Genomic DNA, 26,179 nt, shown 5'->3' with positions numbered 1-26,179 from the left:
CCGGCTCGAGGGCCAGCTCCGCTGGTGAAATCCGTAGACTACCCGCCGGGAGTTCCCGGAAGCTGTAGGGAGCTTCCGGTGCTGTAGGGAGACATGGCGGTGGTCACCTTGATCCCGACGCTGGCGCGGGTGAGATAGCCGAAGATTTAGGGTTCGGGGCGGGCAACAGCTAGGACTGTTTTGTCCTCCTCTGTGTCGTGGAGACTGTAGGAAGAGTTCAACTACCCCACAACCCCTCAAGGGAAAGATTCCCCCCCAGGGCGAGGCGCAAACCGGCGCTGGACATGCTGGTCATTTTCCAGTCTTTGCTGAGCGCACGGTGTGCTCGAGCATAACACTTGGTAATATGTGGTTAAGTCGTCAGTCATCGAGAAAACTCAGATCTTACCTACGTTCCCAGGCACAGTTACCGAACCGCCTCCAAAAGTCCATTTCTAGCCCCATTAAACTCTTTAGTGTTTTCTTTTCCTTTTTAGCCAGTCTTAATGTGTTGCTCAGGCTGGCCTCAAATTTGCAATTCTCCTGCCTCATCCTCCCAAGTACTAGGATTATAGGCTTGAATCAACTCTCTCTCTCTCTCTCTCTCTCTCTCTCTCTCTCTCTCTCTCTCTCTTTTCAAAGCTTAACCTTTTGCCGCTATAAATTTACATCTAGGTACTATTTTGGTCTCCACTTTCTTGTATGGTAGGCTTTAATCTGCCTCGAGAGTAAAAAGAAAAGTTTTTCATTACTGTAACATTTTGGTTGTTTAAATGTGTGGTTTTAAATATCTGTATGTTTGTGAGTTTTCCGGTTTTATTTTAGTGTTGGTGAAAGGTAGTTAGGATTTATCTTAAATTTGTCAAGACTTGTGACATAACTTGTGAGCTCTTGGGAATGTTCATCCATCTATGCATTTGAGAGAAATGCATGGTCGTTTTGTAGAATGTCTGTATATCTCAGTTAGATAAACTTAGCTTATGTCTGGATGTCCCATCCCTTATTGAAAGTATGGTATTAAAATCTGTCTGTTGCTTTCTTTTCTCCCTTTAGGTCTGTCCCTGCCTGTTTTATAGATCTGAGTTCTCTAGTGTCAGGTCTACATATAGTTATAATTGTTAGACCTTCTTGCTAACTTTTTTTTTTTTTTTGGTTTTTCAAGACAGTTTCTCTGTAGCTTTGGAGCCTGTCCTGGAACTAGCCCTTGTACACCAGGTTGACCTCGAACTTACAGAGATCCGTCTGCCTCTACCTCCTGAGTGCTAGGATTAAAGGCGTGCGCCACCACTGCCCGGCCTTGCTAACCCTTAGTACTATATAATGTTCTTCATCTCGTGTGACAGTTTTGTTTTTTGTGCTAAGTCCTCTTTTTCTTTTCTTTCTTTCTTTCTTTCCTTCCTTCCTTCCTTCCTTCCTTCCTTCCGCTCTCTCTCTTCCTCTTTCTTTTAGATTAAAAATATAAGTATATGTATGTGTTTTCATAAGTTTATGTCTACTAAGTGTCCAGGTGCCCATGAAGGCCAGAGGAGGGTGTTGAATTTTCTGAAATTGGAGTTACAGGTGGGTATGAGACACCTGCTGTGGATGTTGGGAACCGAACCCCAATCCTACATAAGAGCAGTAAATGCTCTTAACTGCTAAACTTATCTTTCTAGCCTCAGCAATCTCATTTTCTTTTGAGTCTCTTCTATAGGAGTTTTCATTGTGGTACGATGGGGCTTACCTAGAATATTTTCTAAGTCCATTAAACTGATAATTTTAACTGCGTACAAAAACTTCTCTCTTTTACTCCTTGTGTATGGGGTATTGATGTCAGAGTATGCTTTTATTTGAAGATTTTTTTTTAAAGTTGTGTGTGTGTACTCACACACTTGTGAATATGGCTACCCACTGAAGCTGAAGAGATTGTTGGACCCCTGGAGCTAAAGTTATATGTGAGGAGGGCATGGCCTTGTATTGCTGGTTAGTTTTAGAGACTTCCTGAAACCTTTAAGTTGTTTACTTCCTGAGCTTAAGGAGCATCCCTGTTGGACAGGATATATTACCTTGCTTTAGAACATTCTGTGTCTTGGCTGGGTGTGGTAGCATAAGGCAGAAACTGGAGGGTCTCTGAGTTCAAGACCAGCCTGATCTAGATGTCAAGTTCCAGGCCACCTAGGATTACATAGTGATGATGTTGATGATAATGATGATGGTGATGGTGGTGATGTTGATAATGATCCAGGCCAGCTATGACTACATAGTGGTGATGATGATGGTGATGATGATGATCCAGGCTAGCTAGGACTACATAGTGATAATGTTATGATGATGATGATCCAGGCTGGCTAGGACTACATAGTGATAATGTTATGATGATGATGATCAAGGCTGGCTAGAACTACATAGTGATAATGTTGATGTTGATGATGATGATGATGATGATGATGATGATCCAGGCTGGCTAGGACTACATAGTGATAATGTTGATGATGATGATGATGATGATGATGATGATCCAGGCTGGCTAGGACTACATAGTGATGATGATGATGGTGGTGATGATGATCAAGGCTGGCTAGGACTACATAGTGATAATGTTGGTGATGATGATGATCAAGGCTGGCTAGGACTACATAGTGATGGTGGTAATGGTGATGGTAATGATCCAGGCTGGCTAGGACTACATAGTGATAATGATGAAGAAGAAGGAGGAGAAGAAAAGAAGAGAAAGAAAACAACAGCAACATTCTGTGTTTTAATGAGCTTCCCTCCAAAATTGGAGGTTTTATCATAGGGGAGATTGCTGTACAACACTTTTCATGCATGAAAGTCCTGAGTTTGCCATGTGCTTCTAATTCTAGCACTGTGAAATTGGTGGCAAGAGGATGAGAAATTTAAGGTTCTTTAGCAAGTTCAAGGCCAGCCTAGTGTGCTGCTATGATGAGATGGGAGGTAGAGATGAGAGAATCCCTGGAAGCTCACAAGCCAGCTAGCTGGCACACACAATAGAAAACAACAAAGAAAACTCTCAAAACAAGGTAGGTGAAGACTGACACCTGAGATGTTCCTCTGACCTCTACACATGCACCCACGTTTGCACACAAAAATTTTTTAATGCGTTTTCTTTTTTTAAAACTTACGTATATAAGTGTTCTAGATGGATGTACAACTTTATGCCAGAAGAGGTTATCAGATCCCACTATAGATGGTTGTGAGCCACCATGTGGTTCTGGGAATTGAACTCAAGGCTCAGCCAATCTTCTTAACCACTGAGCCATCTCTCCAGCCCCTATCATGTATTTTCATGTGCCTTTTCCTAGAGATGCTGGCCTAGAATGCTTAGGCTGTGGCATAGGAAACTGAGCTTTCAAAGCATGCTGTATTCATTTACTGGAGCTACCTTACAACAGAAATGTCAGTTTTCAAAGTTCTGGAGACTGGAGTCTAGGGTGAAGATGATAGCACAGCTATTCTCTCTCGTGGTCTCACTCCATGGCTTGCAGATAGCCACTTTTCCATTGTGCCCTCACATGGTCTTTCTTTATACATGTACATTTCTGATTTGCTGAACAATTTATGCCTTGGTATGGACTTCCTTAGGTTCATGATACTTGACGTCTCTTGAACTTCTCAAATTTGAATGTCCATTTCTTTTTCCAAAGTTTGGAAGTTCTTCTTTCCTTCCTTCCTTCCTTCCTTCCTTCCTTCCTTCCTTCCTTCCTTCCTTCCTTCCTTCCTCCCTCCCTCCCTCCCTCCCTCCCTCTTTCTTTCTTTCTTTCTTTCTTTCTTTCTTTCTTTCTTTCTTTCTTTCTTTCTTTCTTAATATTGTGTGTGTGTGTGTGTCTGTCTCTGCCTCTCTGTGAATGTATGTGTCTGTCTTCTGTGTGTATGTGCTCTGGGGTTAGAACTCAGGTCCTCATGCTTGGCAACAAGCACCTTTGCCTTCCTCTATCAGTTCATAATCAGCAGCTTTCCGTAGTGTCTGTGGTTCTATAGTTTCTTTGTAACCACTGTAAGTTGCTCAGAGCCTCTTCCTCCTTTCCTCGCCTTCTCTGTTTTGTATGGTACTATAGTCCCTTAGCTTCATAGTAGCCCTGCTCTACCCTCTCAAGTGCTGGAATTAGAGGCATGAGGCACCATACCTAGCTAGTTGTTCTGCTCTCTTATGCTCAGTGGCTGCTGGACTTCTAGAGTTTGCTGGTTCTATTAGTGTTGTAAGTTGTTCAAAATAGAAACCAACCAGTCCCTTAAGGAATATCAACCCCCATGCTCTAGAACATTAGCCATATGCTCCACTATTCCCTGAGCCCTGGGGAAGAGGCTCCCAAACAATACTAGATTTTTGTCTGCTATGTAAGGTTTCCTCCGCACCAAAAGTAAGCAGCTCAGCTCTCTTGGTCTCCATGGTCCCTAAGTGTCTCGAATGGGTTGTGTCCTGTTACTGTTCTGAGGCAAGAGAGACAAAAAACCAGCCCCATAGGCAGCCCCTGAGACACTGGAGCATTAGATGGCCACCCCAGCTCTGCTTCCCCAGGAAAAGCTGGGAGTTGTGATTTTTTTTTTCATTCTACAGTAAGGCAGGAATGGGGACCATGGCAAGAGAATGCTGCTGGTGTTAACCATCACCTTTATTTGCTACAGCTTCCAGCCAGGTGCCCCTTCCTATAGCACTTAGATTCAGCTTGTTTGGATACCTTCTAGGAGTCTTACCTTTCCCTCCTAGGTAGAAGTCTGGTGTTGGAATATTCTCCCTATCATCTTGTGCTTGGATGGTGGTATGGGGGAAGTTTTGGGGAAAACAGGATTTACCACAAATAATAAAAACCCAGAGACAGATATTGGGGTTCAACCTGAAGATCAGAAAAGCAAAGCAGCCAGCCACTGGCTCTTACCTCTACCTTAGACCAAAAATGGGTGAGATCCTATCTCTAAGCATCCTAAAGACTCCATACTCCACTGAGTTCCTATCTCTTCCCCTTTTTATTTCTTTCTCCATCCAGCCTTATTGCTCCTGTCTCCACCTCTCTAGTGCTGGGATTAAAGATCACCTTTGTGTGAATTCTGTTTTCCTTTTAGACAGATTCAATCTTGTATAACCCAGGGTGGCCTTGAACACGAGATCTGTCTGCCTCTGTCTCCTGAGTCCAGGGATTAAAGGTGGGTGCCACCACTCATGGCCTATATGGCTGACTAGTATGGCTGCTTTGCTGTCTGAACTTTAGGCATGCTTTATTTATTAAAACACAAATAATAGACCACTATAACAGGATTATGGCATGTTTAGTCTGCAACTTTCCTGTTGGCAGCTGATTTTGTACTCATCTGGGGAGCAGGAGCCTATTTCCCAGACTTCTTATAGAGGGAATAGATTTGTGAGTTGTTGAGTCAGTATCTCTATTGGAAGGGTTTGGCGTCAAGGAGGATGTGAGTCTTCCTATTCTGCCTTCTTGCTAACATTACCATGCTGTGGGATAATTCTCTTGTACAGTGTAAGGACTTGTCACTCATACTAGTTTAATGAAACGCTGATTGGCCAGTAGCCAGGCAGGAAGTTTAGGTGGGCAACCAGACTAATAATTCTGGGAAGAGGAAAGGTAGAGATGCAGTTACCAACCAGACACAGAGGAAGCAAGATGAGAATGCCTTACTGAGAAAAGGAACCAAGTCACATAGCTACACATAGACAAGAATTACAGGTTAACATAAGTTGTAAGAGCTTGTTAATAATAAACCTGAGCTAATAGGCCCAACAGTTTATTATTAATATAAGCCTCTGTTTCTTTGGGACTGAACGAGTGTAGGACCAGGTGGGACAGAAACTTCTGTCTACATTACCACCTTACCATTGTGTCTTTTTTAAGAAATTTTGTATGTGTGTGATATAATTGTGTGTATGTGAGAGAAGAAAGAGAAGGGAGGAGAGTGCTTGCCAGACTTTATGTGTGAAAGCCAGAAGTCAACTTCAGGTGTCTTCCTCTATTTTCACTTTATTTCGGAGACATAATCTCTCTGTTTTGGCTAGACTCCCTGACCAATAAGTTGTTAGGATCTACCTGTACTGGGGTTACAGCTGAAGGATGTCATTCCTGGCCATGCTTGGCTCTTACATGGTCTGCACTCAGCTCCTCATGCTTGCACAGCAAGCACTTTACTTACTGAGCCATCATCCCACCCTTCTCATTATGTTTTAGAGTTTATGCCCTTCTTAGGTCTGGAGTCTTTAGAGATCTAGGTATCCTCAGGGTTTAACAGGTGAGTAACTGGAACGCAAATATACAGTTTTAAAGGAACACAAAAGGAGACGTGCTTCTCCTGGAATAATTTCTGGAAAGATTCATTAAGAATACTTCTGGAATATTTATTCTGTCTTGTAGAGTGAGGTGTTGCTCAATTTATGAACATGTGTCTGTGGTTCTGTTTCAGAGACTATCCCCTCTAAGTCTTAGATTCATTGGTTTCTGTTCCCTTGGCTATAAAGGGACCAGAATCAGCAGAAGGACTAAGTGAAATCTAATGCACTTAGCACCTTATGTGTTGAATAAATAGCAGTAATAGTAACCATTGTCTTATAAAGATGTTTGTGGTTTGTTTCAGGTGCTGTCAAAGCAGAGCCTGCTGTCTCCTTTGTTCAGTGTGACATCATTCAGACGATTCTACAGAGGTGACAGCCCAACAGATTCTCAAAAAGACATGATTGAAATCCCTTTGCCTCCATGGCAGGAGAGAACTGATGAATCCATAGAAACCAAAAGAGCCCGCCTGCTCTATGAGAGCAGAAAGAGGGGGATGCTGGAGAACTGCATTCTTCTTAGGTAGTGGAAGAGGACTCGGGGTGTCACTTCTCTTTAATAAGGCAATCTTGTCAGCCTCATTTTCCTTTTCATTTTTAGCCTCTTTGCTAAAGAATATCTGCACAACATGACAGAGAAACAGCTGAACCTCTATGATCGCCTGATTAACGAGCCTAGCAATGACTGGGATATTTACTACTGGGCCACAGGTATTCCATATGATAAACTGCATTTCATGATGATAGGAGAACACACCAATTTGAGTCTGAAATAGTATCCTTGCAATCCTTTTTTTAAAAATATTTATTTATTTGTTATGTATACAATATTCTGTCTGTGTGTGTGTCTGCAGGCCAGAAGAGGGCACCAGATCCCATTACAGATGGTTGTGAGCCACCATGTGGTTGCTGGGAATTGAACTTAGGACCTTTGGAAGAGCAGGCAATGCGCTTAACCTCTGAGCCATCTCTCCAGCCCCAACCTTTTTTTTTTTTTTTGAGACAGGATCGTTCTGTGTAGCCCTGACTGTCCTGAAATTCTCTATGTAGACCAGGTTAGCTTTGAACTCACAGAGATCTGCCTGCCTCTGCCTCCTGAATGCTGGGATTACATGCGCCACAAAGTCAGGCCCTGTTTTCATCATTTTTATTTATGTAATAGACACTAAACCTAAACACTGTTCAAAAATTTCCAGAATGTACAAAATTTGTTTAATCAGTTGTTTCTTTAGACATTTTTTCTTTTACTTATTTCTTTTGTGTGCATGTGTAAGCAAGCATACATATGATGTGGGAGTCTTCTGTTTTGTGTTGATTTCATTGGTTAAATAAAGAAACTGCCTTGGCCCTTTGATAGGACAGAAAATTAGGTAGGCGGAGTAAACAGAACAGAATGCTGGGAGAAAGAAGCTGAGTCAAGCAGTTGCCATGATTCTCCCACCCTACACAGATGCAGGTTAAGATCTTACCAGTAAGCTACCACCTTGTGGTGGTACACAGATTATTAGAAATGGGTTAATCTAGATGTGAGAGCTAGCCAATAAGAGGCTAGAGCTAATGGGCCAAGCAGTGTTCAAAAGAATACAGTTTCCGTGTAATTGTTTCAGGTGTAGAGCTAGCCGAGTGGCGGGACACAGCCCGCTGCTCCTCACTACACACATGTGCATGTGTATTAACGTCAGAGGACAGCTTAGTTTTCTCTTTTCACCTTGTGAGTTCCAGGGATTGAACTAAGGTCATCAAGCTTTGCAGCAAGTGCCTTTCCTGCCCTCAGTTCAGCTTTTTGTGAGACAGATGGAGTACACTCTGACTTAGGTGAAAAGGGAATATAGAAAAGCTTAAAAAACTCACGGGAGATTCAGTCTCATATCAATAAAGCAAAATCAAACAAAAAAAAAAAAAAAAAAAAAAAAAAAAAAAAAAAAACTCACGGGATCAAAGGAAAGACCGAAGAATAGGTTGGGAACGGGGTGAAATGTCCTGGGTTGTTTCTTGTAGGACAAGCCAGTTCAGTTGAGAGACAAGGCATCAAAGTAAAGGCGGCAATATTTTTGGGTTGTTTTGTCTTTTGATAAAGGATCTCACTGTATGGCCCAGGCTGGTTTGGAACTTGCTATCCAGACCAAACTGGCCTCGAACTCACAGGGATCTGCCTGCTTTTGCCCCTGTGTGCTGAGATTAATGGCCAGGCACTTGCTTTGTTTTGAGTCAGTGACTCACTATGTAGCCCAGTCTGGCTTTGAACTCATGATCCTTCCACCCCAGCCTCCTCAAGGCTGAGTTTACAGAGTGTTGGGAATACAGACATGTGCCACCATTCCTAGTCAGAATGATGACGGTTTATTCAAAAAGTCAGCTCAATTAAAAGATGAAGGGCTCTTGTCCAAAATCCACCTTAATCCTGGGGTGGGGGGGCGGTGAGGGCTCTTATAAAAGGGAAAGTTTAAGGAAGTAGAAACAGAGACTGCAAATGGATCAAGCATTTTTGAATTGCAGGCCACAGACATAATGAAGATTGGCTTTCTCAGGGTAATGCTCAGATGGGGAAGCTAGGGTGTGGTTTTCTGGGACACTCAGAAGCCACCCCTCCCCCCCATGCTCTCTGTGGTACCCTCACTGCACAGCACAGCTGAGCTTGGACTTCTCGTTCCTCTTTCGTGAGTTTTCCCTCTTATAATAAATAAAAAATATAATTGTTTATCTTTTAGCTAGCCTGGTTATTTCCCAAATCGCGCTAACTTCTACGGTTGGCACCCCGATTCGTGGGACTCAGATCTCCAGTGGCTCTAGCCAGCCACCATCAGGCTCCATGCCATTCATTTGGGTATAGAATTCCCGTGCTATGGTCCTTTATATTTTCTCATTAAACGTCTCAGAGAGCCTTGGCTACCTGCCACTGCCCGGCTGGCTTCTGGGTCCAGTACGGGTCGTGGGCTTCCCTACTTTCGTGCCCTCTTTGTGCTCGTGCGGCTGCGGACCAATCAGTTTTCTGTGACTTAACAGTTTCTTGTTAGTGTAATGGCCATAGTAATCTATATATTAACAGACTGCCTGCTCATAACTTTGTGTAACTCCAACTCCAGGGGAATCCAACACCTCTGGCCTTTTATGGGGATGGCACTCAATGTACACACTCACACCATTACAATTAAAGATAAAGTAAATCGTTTTTCAAAAATAGGCGTCTAGATGCTTAATTGGTTATTTGAAAACCCAGCAAATCTTAAATATTTGCTATCTAGCCTTATGTAGGACAAGTTTGGTGCTGACTTATAAGATTTTGAGATTGGCCTTTGTTGCTCATGTCAGTAGTTCATTCTTTTGTTTGTTGAGTAATATTTCAGTGTGTGGATTATACCATAGTTTATTTATTGACCAGTAGAGGGCTTTTAGCATTTTTCAGTTGTAGACAATCATGACCAAAGCCACTGTAAACCTTTGTGTACAGATTTTATGAAAATAGATTGCAGGTTTTTTTGATAAATACCCAGAAGAATCATTGGATTGTGGGTGTGTGTACCTTTATACCATACTTTATCTGAATGGGCCAGACAGTAAATATTTTAGGTACTGCAAGCCATATGGTCTCTCATAACTCTGTAACTGTAGTTTGCAACTATAATGTGTAATCAACCACAGGTAGCAGGTCTACGAATGAGTGTTCCCGTGTCTCATGAACATTGGATTTGAACTTCATATACTTGCAATCATGAAGTATTATTCTTTTGGATTTCCCCCCTCAACTTTTTAAAAATCAGTCTTGCTTGACATGGTGGTGCACAGCTTTAATCCCAGTCCTTGGGAGGCAGGGGAAGGTTGATCTCTGAGTTTGAGTCCAGCTAACGCTACATAATGAGACCCCGTTTCAAAACAGAAAATAAAAGTCTTTCTTTGCATATGAGCCATTATATAAATAGGCAACTGGCCATAGTTTCCACTGTTTATGCTAAGATCCAAAGAGTACCTTTTATGTGCTTATATTTAGGAAAAACAAAACAGCAGGGACAATAGCTACTTAACAGTGATTGCCAGGGACAAATTATGAAGAGACACTTTGTGTCTTGGGGTTTTTCTTGCTGTGAAGAGACACCATGACCACAGCAGCTCTTTTTTAAGATAGTTTATTTTTATTTTATGTGCATTGGTGTTTTGTTTTCATGTATGTCTATGTGAGGGTGTCAGATCTTGGAGTTACAGACAGCTGTGAGCTGCCATGTGGGCACTGGAAATTGAACCCAGGTCCTCTGGAATAACAATCAATGCTCTCAATTGCTGAGGCATCTCTCCAGCCCTACAGCAGTTCTTTTTGGTTTTTCAAGACGGGGTTTCTCTGTGTAGTTCTGGCTGTCCTGGAATTCACTCTGTAGACCAGTCTGGCCTTGAACTCCCAGAGATCCGCCTGCCTCTGCCTCCCGAGTGCTGGGATTAAAGGTGTACGCCACCACTGCCCAACTTCACAGCAACTATTATAAATGAAAACATTCAATTGTGGTGGCTCACCTACAGTTTCAGAGGTTCAGTCCTTTTATCATGACAGTGGGGAGCATGGTGGCATGCAGGCAGACATGGTGCTGGAGAAGTAGCTTAGAATCCTACATCTTGCAGGCATTAGGGAGTCAACTGAGACACTGCGCAGTATCCTGAGCATAAGAAACCTCAACGCTCGCCACCCATGGTGACAGACACTTCCTCCAGCAAGGCCATACCCACTTTCACAAAGCCATACCTCCTAATAGTACCACTCCCTATGAACTATAGGGGCCAATTACAGTCACTTGGTATTGTCAACATGACAGCCATGTTGGTGAGACTTCATGGGTATATTTTGACATTGCTAGGAGATTCATTGCTAGCAAATTCATTGTTCCTCTGGCTCTTGCCCCCTCTTTCACAATATCCCTGAATTTAAGGTGCAGGAGTTGTGTTGTAGTTGACATTGGGCTCCACAATTTCATTTTGATCAGTTGTGGTTTTTGTAATGGTCTCTGTTGCAAAGGAGAAGTTTTTTTGGTGGAGGGTGAGAACTGCTCTTTCTGTGGGCCTAAGGACAGATATTGGGATTATGCTAGTGTAGTGAATTGACAATTGTAGGTTCTCCTTCAAATGATTTCCCCTGGGTAGTTGGCTAGGTTTCCAGTACCAGACATGGTTTCCCTCTTACTAAGCAGGTCTTAATTCCAATTAGAGAACTGTTAGTTACTGCTAAGGTATGAGTACCATTATTGCACCCTAATAGTTATCATGCCCTGCTGGTTGTTGTGGTTCAAAGATATTATAGATGGGTAGGACTGTTGGTTGCCTCCATTCTTTTAAATCTTGAATGGTGATGTCTTAGTTAGGTTTTCTATTGCTGTGAAGAGATACCATGACCATGGTAACTTTTATAAAAGGACACATTTAATTGGGGTGGCTTGCATTCTTCAGTCCATTGTCATCACAGTGGGACATGGCAGTGTGTAGGCTGATTGGTGCTGGAGAAGCAGGTGAGAGACCTACATCTTGTATGACAACAGGAAGTGGTCTGTCTCATTGGGTGTGTCTTGAGCATATGTGAGACTTTAAAGCCTCGATCCACAGTGACACACTTCCTCCAACAAGACTACACCTACTCCAACAAGGCCACACCTCCTAATAGTGCTACTCCCTTTGGGGCCCACTTTCTTTCAAAACACAGATGCCTTTATTTTTTTTTCCCTTGGTGAAGTGACTCTACCACCCAAGTTTATTAATGTGTTATTTGGCTTTCAAATTCTGTACCAGCCTTATATTCCAAAATTAACATTAGAGTCTTGATTTATTAACAGTTCAAGATCTTTTGTCTCCATGAATATTGCTGTATAGATATTTCCTAAGTTGTCATCTGGTTTTGATGAGATAGGTTGTGAAGTGCTCTTTTCCGTTTTCAGGAGGATGTATTAGAATTGCTCTTACTTCTTCCAAAAATATGTGGTAAATTTTGCTAGTGAAGTTTTCTGGGCCAGTGGTTTTTCCTCCTGGATATTTTTAACTATGAAGCTAATATTTTTTAATAGAGATTGAACAATTGCAGATAAATCCTCTGAGGTGAGATCCAGTCATTTGTCCTTCAAAATATTTGCCATGTCATCTAAGTGTCAGGTATATGGGTAGGACTTCATTTGCAATGGCTTCTTTCTTGTACTGTTAGAGGAGCTGGAGTAGTATCTTTCCTGGACCTATTCTATGACTCAGCTGGTGATGCTGCTTGTTGCTGAAGCATGGTGACCTGAGTTCAATCACTGGAATTTACATAAAAGTGGAAGGAAAGAACCAATTTCACGAAGTTGCATGCTGTGGCATCTGTGCATTCCCCATTATATACTCACACACTTACTAAAAATAAGACAGGTGTGGTGCCACATAACTCTAATCCACTTGGGAGGCCGAAGCAGGTGGATCTCTGTGAGTTTGAGGTCAACTTGGTCTACATAGGGAGTCCTTGGATAGCCAGAGCCACAAAGTAAGACCTCCACCCTTCTCTGCAAATAAATAATAATAGGTATCTTTTATATCTATTACTGGTAATTTGTATTTTATCTCCCTCCCTTTTTTAAATCAGTGTTGCCAGAAGTTGCCACCAATTTCATTTTTTCCTTTCTAAGGGCTTGTGTTTTATATCATTGGTGTTTTCTTTTGTTTCCAGTTTTCAGTTCCATTGGTTTCTGTTATTCATGTTCTTCTTAAGTGTGATTGGCATTTCCTAGTTGTTTGAAGTAGAAGCTAAGCTCATCAGAGACCTTCTTTTCCACCATAAATAAACATTCAGGCCCTCTAACCTGTTGGAAGGAGCTGCTTGTTTGTCCCGGTCACCCAGAACCAAAATAATTACACAGAAACTGTTTTAATTAAATCATAGCCCATTAGCTTTAGCTTCTTATTGGCTAACTCTTACATATTAATTTAAGCCATTTCTGTTAATCTGTTTGTCACCACGTGGCAGTGGCTTACCAGGTAAAGTTCAATCTGGCTCCCATGGGGCTACATGGCTTCTCTTGACTCTGCCTCCTTTCTCCCAGGATTCAGTTTAGTTTTCCCCACCTAGCTCTGTTCCCCTATAGATCTGCTATAGGCCCAAAGCAGTTCCTTTATTTATCAATGGTAATCACAGCATACAGAGGGAAATCCCACATCACCTCCCCTTTTCTGTTTAAACAAAAAGAAGGCTTTAACATAGTAAATTACATATAACAAAACAGGTATCAAACAATAATTATTACAATATTTATATCTATTTTATCTTTTATTATAACTAAGGAAAAGTATAACTGTAAATTCCTCAACTCCATTAAAGACTCCAGAGGATATCATATTACCTAAGTAAACAGGAAGTGCATTGTAAGCAACTTCCAAAACTCTATAGAGTTGACAGAGTCATCTCTCTGCCTGGACAGTTACCCAGGGTTCTTCTCTACTGTTGGGGCATCCATCTTCAGCCTTCAGGACCATAGTGTTCAGCAGACTTTTTCATGAAGCAGGAAATTTCAAAGATAGTTCCGCCTATATTGGCAGTTTGTCAGTCACTTTCTTCTGTGTCCTGCAGAATGTCTGGCAGACTCTTTCATGAAGCAGGAACCCCAAAGGACCATCTCTCCTTTAGGCAAGGTCAGCAGTCATTTCTCTGCTGGTCCTGCATATCCAGTTAAGCACTCCAGGCAAGAGCAGTTTCTTCCCCAAATGGCTAACCAACTCCATAAGGAGCCTCTTTGATGCCCATCTTCCTCTTGAAGTAATTGGTGCTGCCAGGAGCAGATGTGTCTCATTGTTGTGATAAGTCCTAAATTCTTAAAACATTTTAAATGCCATATTCTGTAGTCTTTGAAAGGTTTGAAAAGAATGCCTATTCATCTGAAATACATCTCTGTACATCTAGAAAATCTAACTAACATGACTACAAGCTTGACTATTATAGATGATTATCTATTAGCCTGTATTTCTTAATTATACATTACATTTTTAAATGAGCTGCATATACAATACCTTAATCAAGAGCAGAAATACATATATACTCAGTATAACAAATTGACCTTAAATTTGTATCAATAAACCAAGATCCATACCAATGCAAATCTCTATAGCATATCCCCCTTTAAATGTAAATAAACATTTATAGACAATATTTGGGAATATGGGCATAGTTCTGCCCAAACTTCTTCCTGCTGCTTATTGGGCGAAGTAGTATTTTTTTGAGGGGTGTTCAAGGAGGCCTTTCAGGAGGTCTTGGTCCATCAAACCACATCAGTCTGGAAGGATTCCACAGATTCCCATCCTCTGTGGAAATGAAAGAAAAACCTTTTTTTCCAAAGTAGCATATCCTTAGACCCAATTCTGAAATCAAAATACCTTTAAAGTGTAAGTTGGTTTAGCTTAGCAGCCCATGCAATGAAATGTCTCTCTGTCATTCACAGTCAAAAAATCCAAAGCAAACACAATAGTATATATAATCCCGACTCTCTTTGCATATTCTATCTTTACATGGCTGATTTTTTTTACTTCTTTCTTTAAAGATTTTATTTCATTTTTTTAATAAACCATTTACTTCTTTTATAACTCTCTATACTCCTTCTCTTTCCCAAGCCTATGTACATTTTTTAAACACACTGTATCTCATTTAGAGGTCTTTTTCATCTGAATTTGTCTTTATTGCATAGCTGTAATTATTTTCTGACCAGAAGTACTTCTTAAAATGCTAAGTACTTCTTAAAAACTTAAGCTGCACCGTTACTAGGGTATATACGGCCTGCCTGCTTGTTCCGCCCAGTCCAGCATGGCGGAGGAAGTCTGTTCACTGCTTCTGAGCCACCGTGCACACATACAGAAGGAAATCCCATACCATTAACTGAGTGGTTTTCAACCTTCCTAACGCTGTCACCCTTTAATACAGTTCCTCATGTTATGGTGACTCTCAACCATAAAGTTATTTCATTGGTGCTTCATAACCGTAATTTTGCTACTGATATGAATTGTAATACAGGATATCTGATATATGGCCCCTGTGAAAGGATCATTCGACACCAAAGGGATTGTGACCCATAGGTTGAGAAACATTGCTCTAAGCACTGTTTGAACTTTCTGCTAATGTAATCTTGCATTTTCCTAAGATTCAAATTACTTTATAGTTTTTCTCATGACTCTGTTCAGCCTATGAATTATTAAGAAGTATGTTTAAGTTTCAAGAATTTGAGAATTTGCCAGATTTTGTTGAAGTTTGCTTTCAGGCCTGAAATACAAGTACTTGGTAAATATTCCATATACACTTAGTTTTGTGACTTTGTTCTTGTGGGCAGAGCATTCTGTAAATGACAACTGAGGCAAGGAGGTTGTTGATGTGTTCTACATGGTTTTGATTTTCTGAGCCTATTCTATCAGTTACTGAGGGAGGGACATTGACATCTGTTCCCTTCATGGATCGTCTGTTACCCCCTTCTCCTTTCTTGGTCTTTGCTTCATATTGTCAGGGCTCAGGCATTAGGTGCAAACACATCTGGTACTGTTATATTTTCTTCCTAAGATTGCTTCCTTTGTCACTGTTTTGCTCTGTCTTTATTGTTGGTAATGATACTTGCTTTGAGGTGTCTGTTAGCATAGGCACTCTGGTTTTTTCTCCCCCAACGTTTATTTGTGTGTTTGTGTGTGTGTGTGTGTGTGTGTGTGTGTGTGTAGGAGGAGGAGGAGAAGGAGTGCATACCACAGTGTACATGTGGAGGTCAGAGAACAACTTGTAGGAGGTTCCAGGGATTAAACTCAGGTTCTAGGATTTGGTAGCAAGTGTCTTGATCAACTAACCAGCTTGCTGGGCCTTCAGGTTTCTTTTGATTAGTTTTTGCCTGGTGTGTAGCTTCCTGTTTGGATTTTTTTTCCTCTTGCTTTTTAAGCAATTGCCACACATTTACTAGACTCGAAGCCACAGCTATTTCTTGGTTCATAGTTCTGTGGGTAAAAAGCTCTGCCCAGATATTCATACTCCGAAATCAGTGAGTCAGGTGTGCTGTGTTCCATCTGGAGACTGAGGAATAATCTAATTCTAAGCCCATTGACATTTTTTTTCGAGAACTCAGTAGAGGGCTGAGTTCCCTATTGACCTGCCAATAGCCAGTTTCCCTCGTCTTTGAGGGCCTTGTTTGCTCCGTAGCTCTCTCTTCCTGGCAGTGGCAATCCTCCCTCGTACTTGACATTTGTCTGAGTGCTCTTCCATTACCAGCTGGAGTGCATATGTTGTAAAATCACAAACTGTCTTTGTCTTTATATCTAAATTGAGTTTTTCTGTAGACAGAATACATAGTCTTTCTTTTTTCATCCCATCTGATGGTCTCTGCTTTTCACCAATGGATTTAGACCTTCCATATTTACTAAATTCTCAATGTGTTTGAGTTAAACTCGACCATTTTTGGTTGTTTGTAGTTTCTTCCATGTGTTTTTTTTTTCTCTCTTATTTGGTTGTGTATGGGGGTGGGTATTGCCACTCTTATGTGCTTTTAGGTTTTTAATGATTGTTCCTGGGTTCACAATATACAGCTTTAAATAATTATAGTCTGATTTCGAGACCTGTGAAGCTCATGTATAATGTATGGCCTTTACAACAGAGTGTACACCCTTCACACACATACGCACTGCCTTAAGCTGTGTCATTCTTTTTACTTTGACCTTTATTCTAAGCCTGGAACACATTTCTGTTGTTTTACTATGTACAGTAAAAGAAAATAATTCAAAATATGTATTTTACTCTCATTAACTTTGGCCATTTCTGGAGATGGTTGTTTCTTTATGTAAATCTCTGTTCCTATCCTGCCATAATCCCTCTGCTGAACTTCCTTTACTTGTAGCACAAATTGGCTTATTTGAATTCCCTATCTTGAGTATGGAACTGAAGGCTCACAGGTTTGTTTGTTTTTCAGTGCTTTATGAAGACAGGCTGTCAGTATGTAACTACAGTTCCAAGGGTTCTGGTACCCACTTCTGGCCTCAGTGGGCACCAGGCACATATATGGTGCACATGCATATACATAGAGGCAAAACACTCACACATAAAATAAATAAATCCAAAATTAAAATAAAAAGATATTTTAAAATTATTCTTTAAGAGATGAGTTTTTGTTTCTCATGCTGGCCCCAAACTGCTGAACTTCCATGCTTCAGCCCTTCTGAGTAGTTAGAATTGCAGACACATGCCACCATGCCCAGTTTAGAAAGGTTTGTTTGCCTCACAGTTTTAGGAGTTCATTCTCTGGGTGACGAACGCCAGTGCTGGAAGAACTGAGGTAAGTAGATGAGGCAGCACATGGCAGCAGAAAGAACCTGATAAGCAGTGTTCACTTCATGGCCAGGAAGCATGTATCAGGTGTGTTGAGGGATAGGGAAGGGAGGGACTGGATCCTGTTATCCCTTTGAGAATATATCTCCAATGACTAGAAGACTTCCTAGGACCCCCAAGGTTTTCACTTCCTCCCAGTAGTAGTAAGCTGGGGACACATGGGGACATTGTCCTTGGAGGAACATTCCCCATCCTAACTATATTACTATGTCTAGGTATTTGTTGTGGTATTTATTCTGTTTGGGGTTCTCTGGACATGTTGGATCTGGATTTTTATGTTTTTGATTGTTAATGGAAGATTCTTCAATCTCCTTCATACCCTCTTCCTATTGCAATTCTGATTGCACTTTGAATGATGTGTGTCCATAGTTTTGTGTGCTCCTCTTGTCTCTTTGGGAATCAGTTTGGGTCCTTTGTATTTGGCATCATCTCTTGGCCTCTCTTTCACTGATTCTCTCTGTCAGATGTCACGATGAGCCTCATAAAGTCATTTTGCATTGCTGCTGCTGTGGCTTTATTTTTAGCATTTCTATATGACATTTAGACTTTCTCACTCTCTGCTGAAATGCCTCTTCTGTTCTACTTTGCCTGCTTTTTCCATGGGAGCTTTTAATGTTCATTATGATTACTTTAAATTCTTACCTGGAGTCCTGACGCAAGTTATCCCTGAGTCTATTCCTGTTGCTTGCTTTCTTGTAGTTTTCTTTTGTGGGAACTTGAGCCATTTAGCCAATGACACCATGGATTTCTCACAATAGTTTCCCTCCTGGATTTATTTTCTTTTTTGTCATGCGTATGTATATGTGTCTGTATGCACATGTGAGTGCTGGTGTGTCAGTGGAGGCCAAAGGCATTGGATCCCCTGGAACAGGATTACACCAGACATAGTGCTAAAATCAAACTCAGGTCCTCTGGGGAAGCAGTAGATGCTCTTAACTGCTGAGCCATCTCTCCAGCTCCTGCGTCACATTTTTGTTTGCTGGCTTTAAAAAAATTGTGTGTGTGTGTGTGTGTGTATGAGAGAGACAGAGACAGAGAGGGTGTGTGTATACATATGTTACAGTACCCATGTGGAGGTCTGAGTGTGAAGTTAGTTCTCTTTTACCCTTACGTGGGTTTCGGGAATGGAATTCAAGCATGGCAAACAGGTTTGCCTGGTTTGTTAGGCCCTCCAGGAATTCTCTTGTCTTGTTAGAGTAGCACTAAGATCACATATGTGTGCCTTCATACTTGGATTATGTAAGTCCTGGACACACAGGCCCTCCCTCATGCTTACATGCCAAATGCTTTACTTACTGGGTCATTTCCTGAGCCCTTTGTTAGCTTTTTGAGATGGGTTCCATTTTGTATCCTAGTCTGGCTTCAAATTTTTTTTCCCCCTTTTGGTACAGGGTCTCACTGTGTAGCCCTGGCTGTCCTGGAATGCACAGAGATCTATTCACCTCTGCCTCCAGAGTACTGGGATTAAAGGCAAGCTCTAACCTTACCTGGCTTTAATTTTAAATTCTTGATTCTTCTGCCTCAGTTTTTCCAGTGCTGGGATTATAAGTATGTGGAGCTCACTCTGTGACCCAGGCTGGTCTTGAACTTGCAATAATCATCCTGCCTTAGTCTCATAAGTGCTGGGACTACAAGCATGAGCACTGTATGCAGCTTCATAGTTCCGAGTCTTCACGTGAGCATTGACTATGGTACAATTCTTTCTGCCCACCCTTCTGTTGCAGAAGCAAAACCAGCTCCAGAAATATTTGAAAATGAAGTCATGGAACTGCTGAGAGAGTTCACCAAAAACAAAAACAAAGAGCAGAGACTGCGGGCCCCAGATCTGGAATATCTCTTTGAAAAGCCTCGTTAAGCTGTGTGCCACTGGCGGTCATGGTGGTCAGTATATGGACAGAAACTGCTTCTGGTGTAGACTCTGACTTCCTGCTCTTTCTTAGGCACTTGAACCTCTACCAGGACAGACTGTAATATGCAAGATGGCTCACTCATTCTAACCTGCACTTGTCTGTACAGCTCAGGTCAGACTCCTTATCCTGCTGCTATGTGCTGTAGTGCAGGCCTGCCACAAGAGGGCACTGTAGGGGAAGCAATGCAGCTGCCTCAGCCCAAGAGCTGCCCACCCTACACCCAGTGCCCTGGCCTTTGTTAAGGTAAAACTACCCCCTTCCAATCTGGTATAGTTCTTTCTGCCAGAGAGAGCCAGTCTAAGCCCCTGAACTGAGCCCACCCAAGGCACAGCAAGCTGAAGGAGGCCGCCAAGCAGGAATGGTGTGGGTACGCTGCTGAAGTCAACATCCTCTCAGATTTTCTTCCCAACATGCACTTTGTAAGCTGAAAGATAATTGAATATTGAACGCTATCAAGAGAAGGAGGTTGGCAGTTCTCTAACCCTTACAATTACCTTCATTTTGTCTGTTCCTGTACAACCCATAATCATGCTAATAATGAGGTTTTACAAACTTATAGTCAGGTTTTCTGACCTTGTGGCAGTCGCTGTGGCAAACTTTCCCCCTCATTCCTACAGCCTTTAAAGTTATTTTAGTTGACCAAATAATAATGCCACATAAGAAATAACATGTTAACTGGGTGTCATAGGTCATGTCTGTAATCCCAGCTCTTGCGGTCCTGAGGTAGGAGTAACATTAAGAGTTTGAAGCCAGCCTGAGCTATAAAGTAAGTTTGGGGCCAGCCTGGGCTATAAAGTGAGTTTGGGGCTAGCCTGGGCTCTAAAGTGAATTTGGGGCCAGTCTGGGGTATAAAGTGAGTTTGGGGTCAGCCTGGGCTATATAGTGAGTTTGAGGCCAGCCTGAAGCACACTTATTAGAATGAAGTAGCTAGGAGGGCTGTGCATTGATGAAGGTGTTCTCTTTGCCCTACAGCTGAGGAGAGGCAGTCCCTGGCTGGTGTGTGAAAGTGGTAGCTAAAGAAAAGCAGGCCAGAACTGATAAACACAGGGTTGGTAACTCAAGAGCTGTAGACAAAGGGAAAAAAAGAGTTCCCTGGCCAAGGGAGGAAGTGGGGAAAGCAGCCTTCAGTTATTTCATAGCATTCCCACAGACAGGTGGCGATAGGCCTGTTTTATAGACAAGAGAGTCAGTCATACATCCATGATCAAAAAAGCCAAAATGTGGGGCTGGAGAGGTTGCTCAGTGGTTAAGAGCACTGACTGCTCCCCGAGGGGACCCAGGCTTAGTTCTCAGCACCTACATGATGGCTCACAGCTGTCTAACTCCAGTTCCAAAGGATGTCGGTGCCCTCTTCTGTTCTCTGGGCACTCATACACTTTCTGTATAGACATACATGCAGGCAAAACATATAGAATAAAGTAAATAGGTTGGAGATATGGCTCAACAATTAAGAGTACTGGCTGATTTTCCAGAGGACCCAGGTTCAATTCTCAGTAGCTCATAAACTGTAGCTACAGTCCCAGGGGATATGACATCCTACACAGACATGCATGCAGGGAAAACGTCAATGCACATAAAAATAAATCATGAAAAAAGAGAAAAAAGCTGGAATTTATTATTTCATTTTTCAATCTGCTAGACAGCAGGGCTTCACTGCTAACGTTGAGTAACAACCTTCACTTCTGGACATTGCACTGGAAAAGAGAAGGCCAGTAAATAAATGGCAGTTCTGAGACACGAGCTCTGTGTTGCTCTGTGGTGAGTAGGAGGCCCCCAGCTATTTCCCAGATAAGGGACATTTCCTCACCTTGGCCACCCAAAATAACTCTGATAGCGGAGGAAGCAGTGCAGCATGATGGTTGTGAGTTCAAGCTTCCCCTTCATCACTTAGCTGCTGAATAAACTCACTGGCCTAAGCTTTGGTTTCCAACTAGCAGCGGAAATCACTTGAGTCTCGAGAAAACTAGGAACTATAATTCATAACACTGGGATGGCTCCCAGCACACAGGGCACCATAGGAAGACAGGAGACTGCTTGTAGCCTCACCCCGAGACTTAGAGCCTGTCATCTAACAGATTGCCCATCATCAATTGCATGCACACATGAGGGCAGTTTCATCTGAAAGTCAGAAGGCTAAGCCTATTAAAGTAACCACAGAGTTCCTTACCAGCCAGTGGAAACTGGAAAGAAAAAAACCTACCTTAGTGACAAGTCCTTTGGGAAAGTATAGCTCTCTCTCACTTAAAGCAAGTAATGGAAATGAGACCTAGGGAGTAGAAGCAGAAGGTTACAGAGATGCTGGCCCTTTGTTTGGGCTTCTGATGTCCCTCGGGGGGTGCTAAATAGGCAGGGTTTATATATAGAAACATCTGGACTGTAAGGAATGCACAGGAATTGCTAACACTTCCCTATTTATCCTGAGCACATTATACAACAAACCCCAGAAGCCACGTATGCTGTGTCGGCTCTCCCCACCTCGACTCTGATCCCATCTTACCCTCATTTGTCTTATTTCACAGTGTTCGGTTGCTGTCACTTGCACCTGAGAATGGCATGCTTCTAAAGGAATTGTTTTCCTTCTGTGCTGCTGGTTTGTGTAATCTTTGAAAGTGAAGGATCGTGCTACCTTGAGCTGCTCAGTGTCAAGCCCAAGGGTGCTATGTAAACACTTTTCCCCTTTATTAGGCATTAAGGAAAACTAGGCCGGCCACAGTGCATTTTCAAAAGAGTTAATAAATGTATCACCAAGGCCAGCAGCTCCCCAGGACCCATAAGAATCACCAGCTAGACTCATTGTTCTCAGTTTGACATGTTGCTGCTCACTGACCTCATTCAGAGCCTGCGTCAGACACATGACTATCTGACCTGCAGAGAATGGGTTACTTGATTAGAGTCACAGGTAGGAAGTGATAGGGTCTGAAAGGAGGCAGTGTCCCCCCCTAGGGCTACCGTGTGTCATGCCGCTTCATGGCACTAGCCCCTTTGTAGATCTTGCCGCAGTCTGTGGAAGGCTGCCGATCCTGATGACTCAGCTGTGGCTACCCTTTAGTGGCTCCCTGTAGAACTGTTAGTCACTTCTTGTAAAATCATGCCTAGTATAATTAACTTAAAAGGAGGAAAGGTTTGTTTTAACTCACAGTTTCAAAAGTTATGGTCCATGGTTGACTGACTCTGTTGCTTTGGGGCTTTTGACAGAGCACCACAGCAGAAGGGTATGGAGTCCCAACATTCTCCATCTCAGTGGGCAGGCAGTAGGAAGAAGCAGACAGAATTGACAAGATGCATCCTGGGTATGTCTCCAGGACCTACTTTCTCCAGCTAGGCCCCACCTCTTGCTATTTACTACCTTCAAATAATGCCACCATATGATAACTCCATAAGGAGCGAGGTCAGAGTCCTTAGGAGCCAGTCACTTCCCAAAATGTATCAGCTGGCAGTGCAGTCCCCAGTATAAGCCTGTGGGAGTCATTTCATATTCAAACTGTAATGAGTACCCTGGGGCATTGATTTTCACAGAGAAATGGTCACAGCCTTAGCCACTGCAGACTTAATTACTTAAGCCCTCCAAGTAGGACACATGAAGCCAAACTCTTCATGAGCTCAGACTTCCTCTGGACTTAGAGAGGGGGAGAAAGAGGGAAGGATTAGAGTTCCTATTCTACTGTGAGTATTTTCTACTCTCCTGCCCAACAAAGACAAAGTCTGGTGCTTACAAGGTTGTCCTGTCACTTACTGGCTGTTTCCTCAGTGTAGGTGAGGGGGATGGCTGAGGGTTGGATGAGTGTTGTCAGCAAGCACATGGGGACCTCATTCCAGGGTCCCCACATTGGCTTTCACTCCATCACAGCTTCTGTTTCAAGGCTGATGCTGACAAGCCAGTCTCCTGAGGTTCCTCCTGAGGCTGGAGACCCTGAGGCTGGTGACCCTGAGGCTAGCCCTCTTTAGCTGGCCGCTTGCTCCCGGACCCCTGCTGCTCCTGGCTCCCATCCCTCAGCAGAGTCATGCCGTGGGAGGTTTTAGTGGATACTGAATTAGATCCTGTCTGAGTAGAAACAGGATGAGCGATGCTCAGAAATCTAATTGGAAAGATATACTGTAATGGTTTTCACTAGACACTGGGGATGGAGAAGAATGGGCCTTGTCTTTTCTTGAAGCGCTCACTGTTGTCTTCTGTGCTTTATTTCATTGATTGCCAAGCAGCGTGCTATGCTCAGTACCAGACACACAGACAAATCAATGAGATAAAGCCCACACCCCAGGGATGGCTGAAGAGGAACAGCTGAATAGAAGGCTTAGGAGGCCTTGTCTGTGTCTCAGCCACTGACCCGCCCCCCCCTCCCCCAGGCAGCAGCAGGGCAGAAGCTAGCCTTGGTTGATAGGTCTGTCTTTGCAGCAGCAATGAGGACACTAGGCCACAGAATCTTTAAGGCCATACTTATAATAAGTTCATTATTCTCCATTCAACTCATCAATCGGGATTGCCAGACAGACTCTTAAGCCTGGCAGCCTTACCCTTTGCTGTGCAGCTTCTTAAAAATAATTTATTATTAAATTTATTTTATGTGCATTGGTATGAAGGTGTCAGATCCCCTGGAACTGGAGTTGCAGACAGCTGTGAGTTGCCATGTGGGTGGTGGGACTTGAACTCAGGACCTCTGGAAGAGCTGCCAGTGCTCTTCACCACTGAGCCATCTCATCAGCCCCTGCTGTGCAGCTTTGATGGGATCAGCCATGGCTCTGGCATTGGCTACTGATTGCCAGTGATCGTGAAGCTCTCGTGATGAGTGCTTACTCTAGTTCTCATGCCATCTGTGAACCTGCCCAGGCCACGTGTGGAAAGTGAGGGACTATGTCTAAGCCACCCCCAGTCTCAACTGACATGTTAATTTGGTAAAGACAGGAAGAATTAGGCTGAGCAGTTAAGCACACTCACTGCCCTTGCAGAGGACCTGAGTTGGGTTCCCAGAACCTACATGGCAACTCAAAACTGTAACTCCAGTTTCAGGACCTCCACAGGTACTGTACATACATGGTGCATAGACAAACATGCAGGCAAGATACTCATACATATAAAATAAAAATAAATCTTTTTCTAAAAAGACCAGAGTTAGCACATCCAGTCCTAATTGCTAACCCACAAACTCTTATGGGTTATTAGTTCATACCACCAAGTTTGGGCTCATGTGTTATGTGTCGTTATTGTCTCAGTTGATAATTGATGCCGGTGGTAAATTGGGCTCCAATGTAGCCTTGTTTACGGGGAGAAAAGTCACCGATTGCCTAGTGTGAATGAGAATTTGTCCCTTGAACTGGAGAACTTCCCACTTCAATTTGTGTTTAACTTTAGAAACATGCATGGGGATAGGGCAGGGCATGTATGACAGTCTGCGTGTGGAGATCAGAGGACAGCTTGTGGAAGTCCCTTTCTCTCCCTCCACCATGTGGGTTCTGGAGATTGAATGCTCCAGGCTAATAATACCGCAAAGCAAGCACCTTTACCTACTGAAGCCCTCAATTTTTTTTTGAAGGTAGTTACTTAGTATTTCCAACTCTAAGCACTTAGTACATCAATCTTACCTGAACATGTGCAATTTCTCCTTTGCTGTCTGAACAGCAAGTGATGACTAATACTATTGATTGTTTACTCCAACTAGACTTGGGCTAGCAGTGGGGGCGGTATGTTGTTCCTAGGGATAGCTTTGCTCTGCCATCTTCCTTATCGCCAAGGAGTAGGATGACCAAGGAAGATTCCTCCCCCTTCCCCCCGCCCAGAGAGAAGGGCTGAGCCAACAGGAAGACTGAAAGTAGAGTCCAAGAGCCCAGCAGTGGCTGGCGTTCCCACTCAGCCTGAGCAGGTAACCAGGGTGGTCTACCAGGCCTTTGGTGGCTGAATGGTTGGACAAAGAGAAGCCACACAAACAGGAGACAAGACTATGCATATCACCACAGGTTCTGGACTTTGAGGTAGATATGGGGGCTTGTGCCCCGAGTATAAGGTAAATCTTGACTTGGCAAACAAAAGGATTGACGGTGCGAGAGATGAGGGTAGCTGGCCAGGATACCATTTCTGCTTTCCATGTTATTTCCACTTTGTACATAAGTGGCTTACTCTGTAGTGTGTGGGAAACCTCTAGACACCCAGGGAACCAGAGGGAGCCTCAGTAAGGAGGTTGGTGCTGTTATCAGTCAGGCCAGAGGGATGTGGGTAAAGGAATGAAAGGCCTTGGTCCTCAGGACCTTCAACCGGCCATTGTACTGCAACTGATTTCCCAGAGGCCACTTGGTCAGGACAGTGGGCTACACAAAGCAGGAATGCTGCCTGTATTATTTCAAACTGAGTATGAAGAAACCACCTTTCCTGCGTTAAGCCGGAGATTTAACTCAGCTGTCATTTCCTTGTTATTGCTTGCTGCAGTTTGACACAGATTAGAACAGAAGGCTCATGGTGCGTCACCAGCTCATCTTAGAACAGGCTCATTGTGTGTCACCAGTGCAACTGGGGACAGTGACCTCATGGTGTGTCACTATCTTTCTATCTCATTACTCCCTTCCCAGGCACACTGAGACCTCTGCATCCTCAGACCATTGCTACTAAACCGTAGGAGAAACCTCTGACCTTAGATATACAGTCTGACGTTACCGTGGGCTTCTTGAGTCTCTGGTCATCCTTTTGCCTCTGTGAGTCATGGCCAA

The 26,179-nt window shown here is 43.0% G+C and overlaps 1 protein-coding gene across 4 annotated transcripts; it reads left to right on the top strand.

Annotated features, from left to right (window-relative positions):
• Window positions 1–16: 16 nt before the first annotated feature.
• On the top strand, window positions 17–21,226 carry Sdhaf2 (succinate dehydrogenase complex assembly factor 2). Of its 4 annotated transcripts, none has more exons than XM_075973495.1 (5): window positions 17–129; window positions 6,556–6,773; window positions 6,852–6,961; window positions 19,301–19,457; window positions 21,130–21,226. In XM_075973495.1, the coding sequence occupies exons 1-4, from the start codon at window positions 94–96 to the stop codon at window positions 19,429–19,431; spliced, it is 495 nt and encodes a 164-aa protein (XP_075829610.1). In that variant the 5' UTR covers window positions 17–93; the 3' UTR covers window positions 19,432–19,457; window positions 21,130–21,226. The 4 variants fall into 4 exon arrangements, with proteins under 4 accessions (XP_075829610.1, XP_075829609.1, XP_075829608.1 ...); XM_075973494.1 differs by having other exon boundaries at window positions 21,126–21,226; XM_075973493.1 differs by having other exon boundaries at window positions 19,301–21,226.
• Window positions 21,227–26,179: the final 4,953 nt, after the last annotated feature.

Source organism: Microtus pennsylvanicus, chromosome 5 (assembly GCF_037038515.1).
Source record: "Microtus pennsylvanicus isolate mMicPen1 chromosome 5, mMicPen1.hap1, whole genome shotgun sequence".
Lineage (NCBI taxonomy): Eukaryota > Metazoa > Chordata > Mammalia > Rodentia > Cricetidae > Microtus > Microtus pennsylvanicus.
The sequence above is the reverse complement of the archived record's forward strand: the minus strand, read 5'-3'. Positions and strand labels throughout refer to the sequence as shown.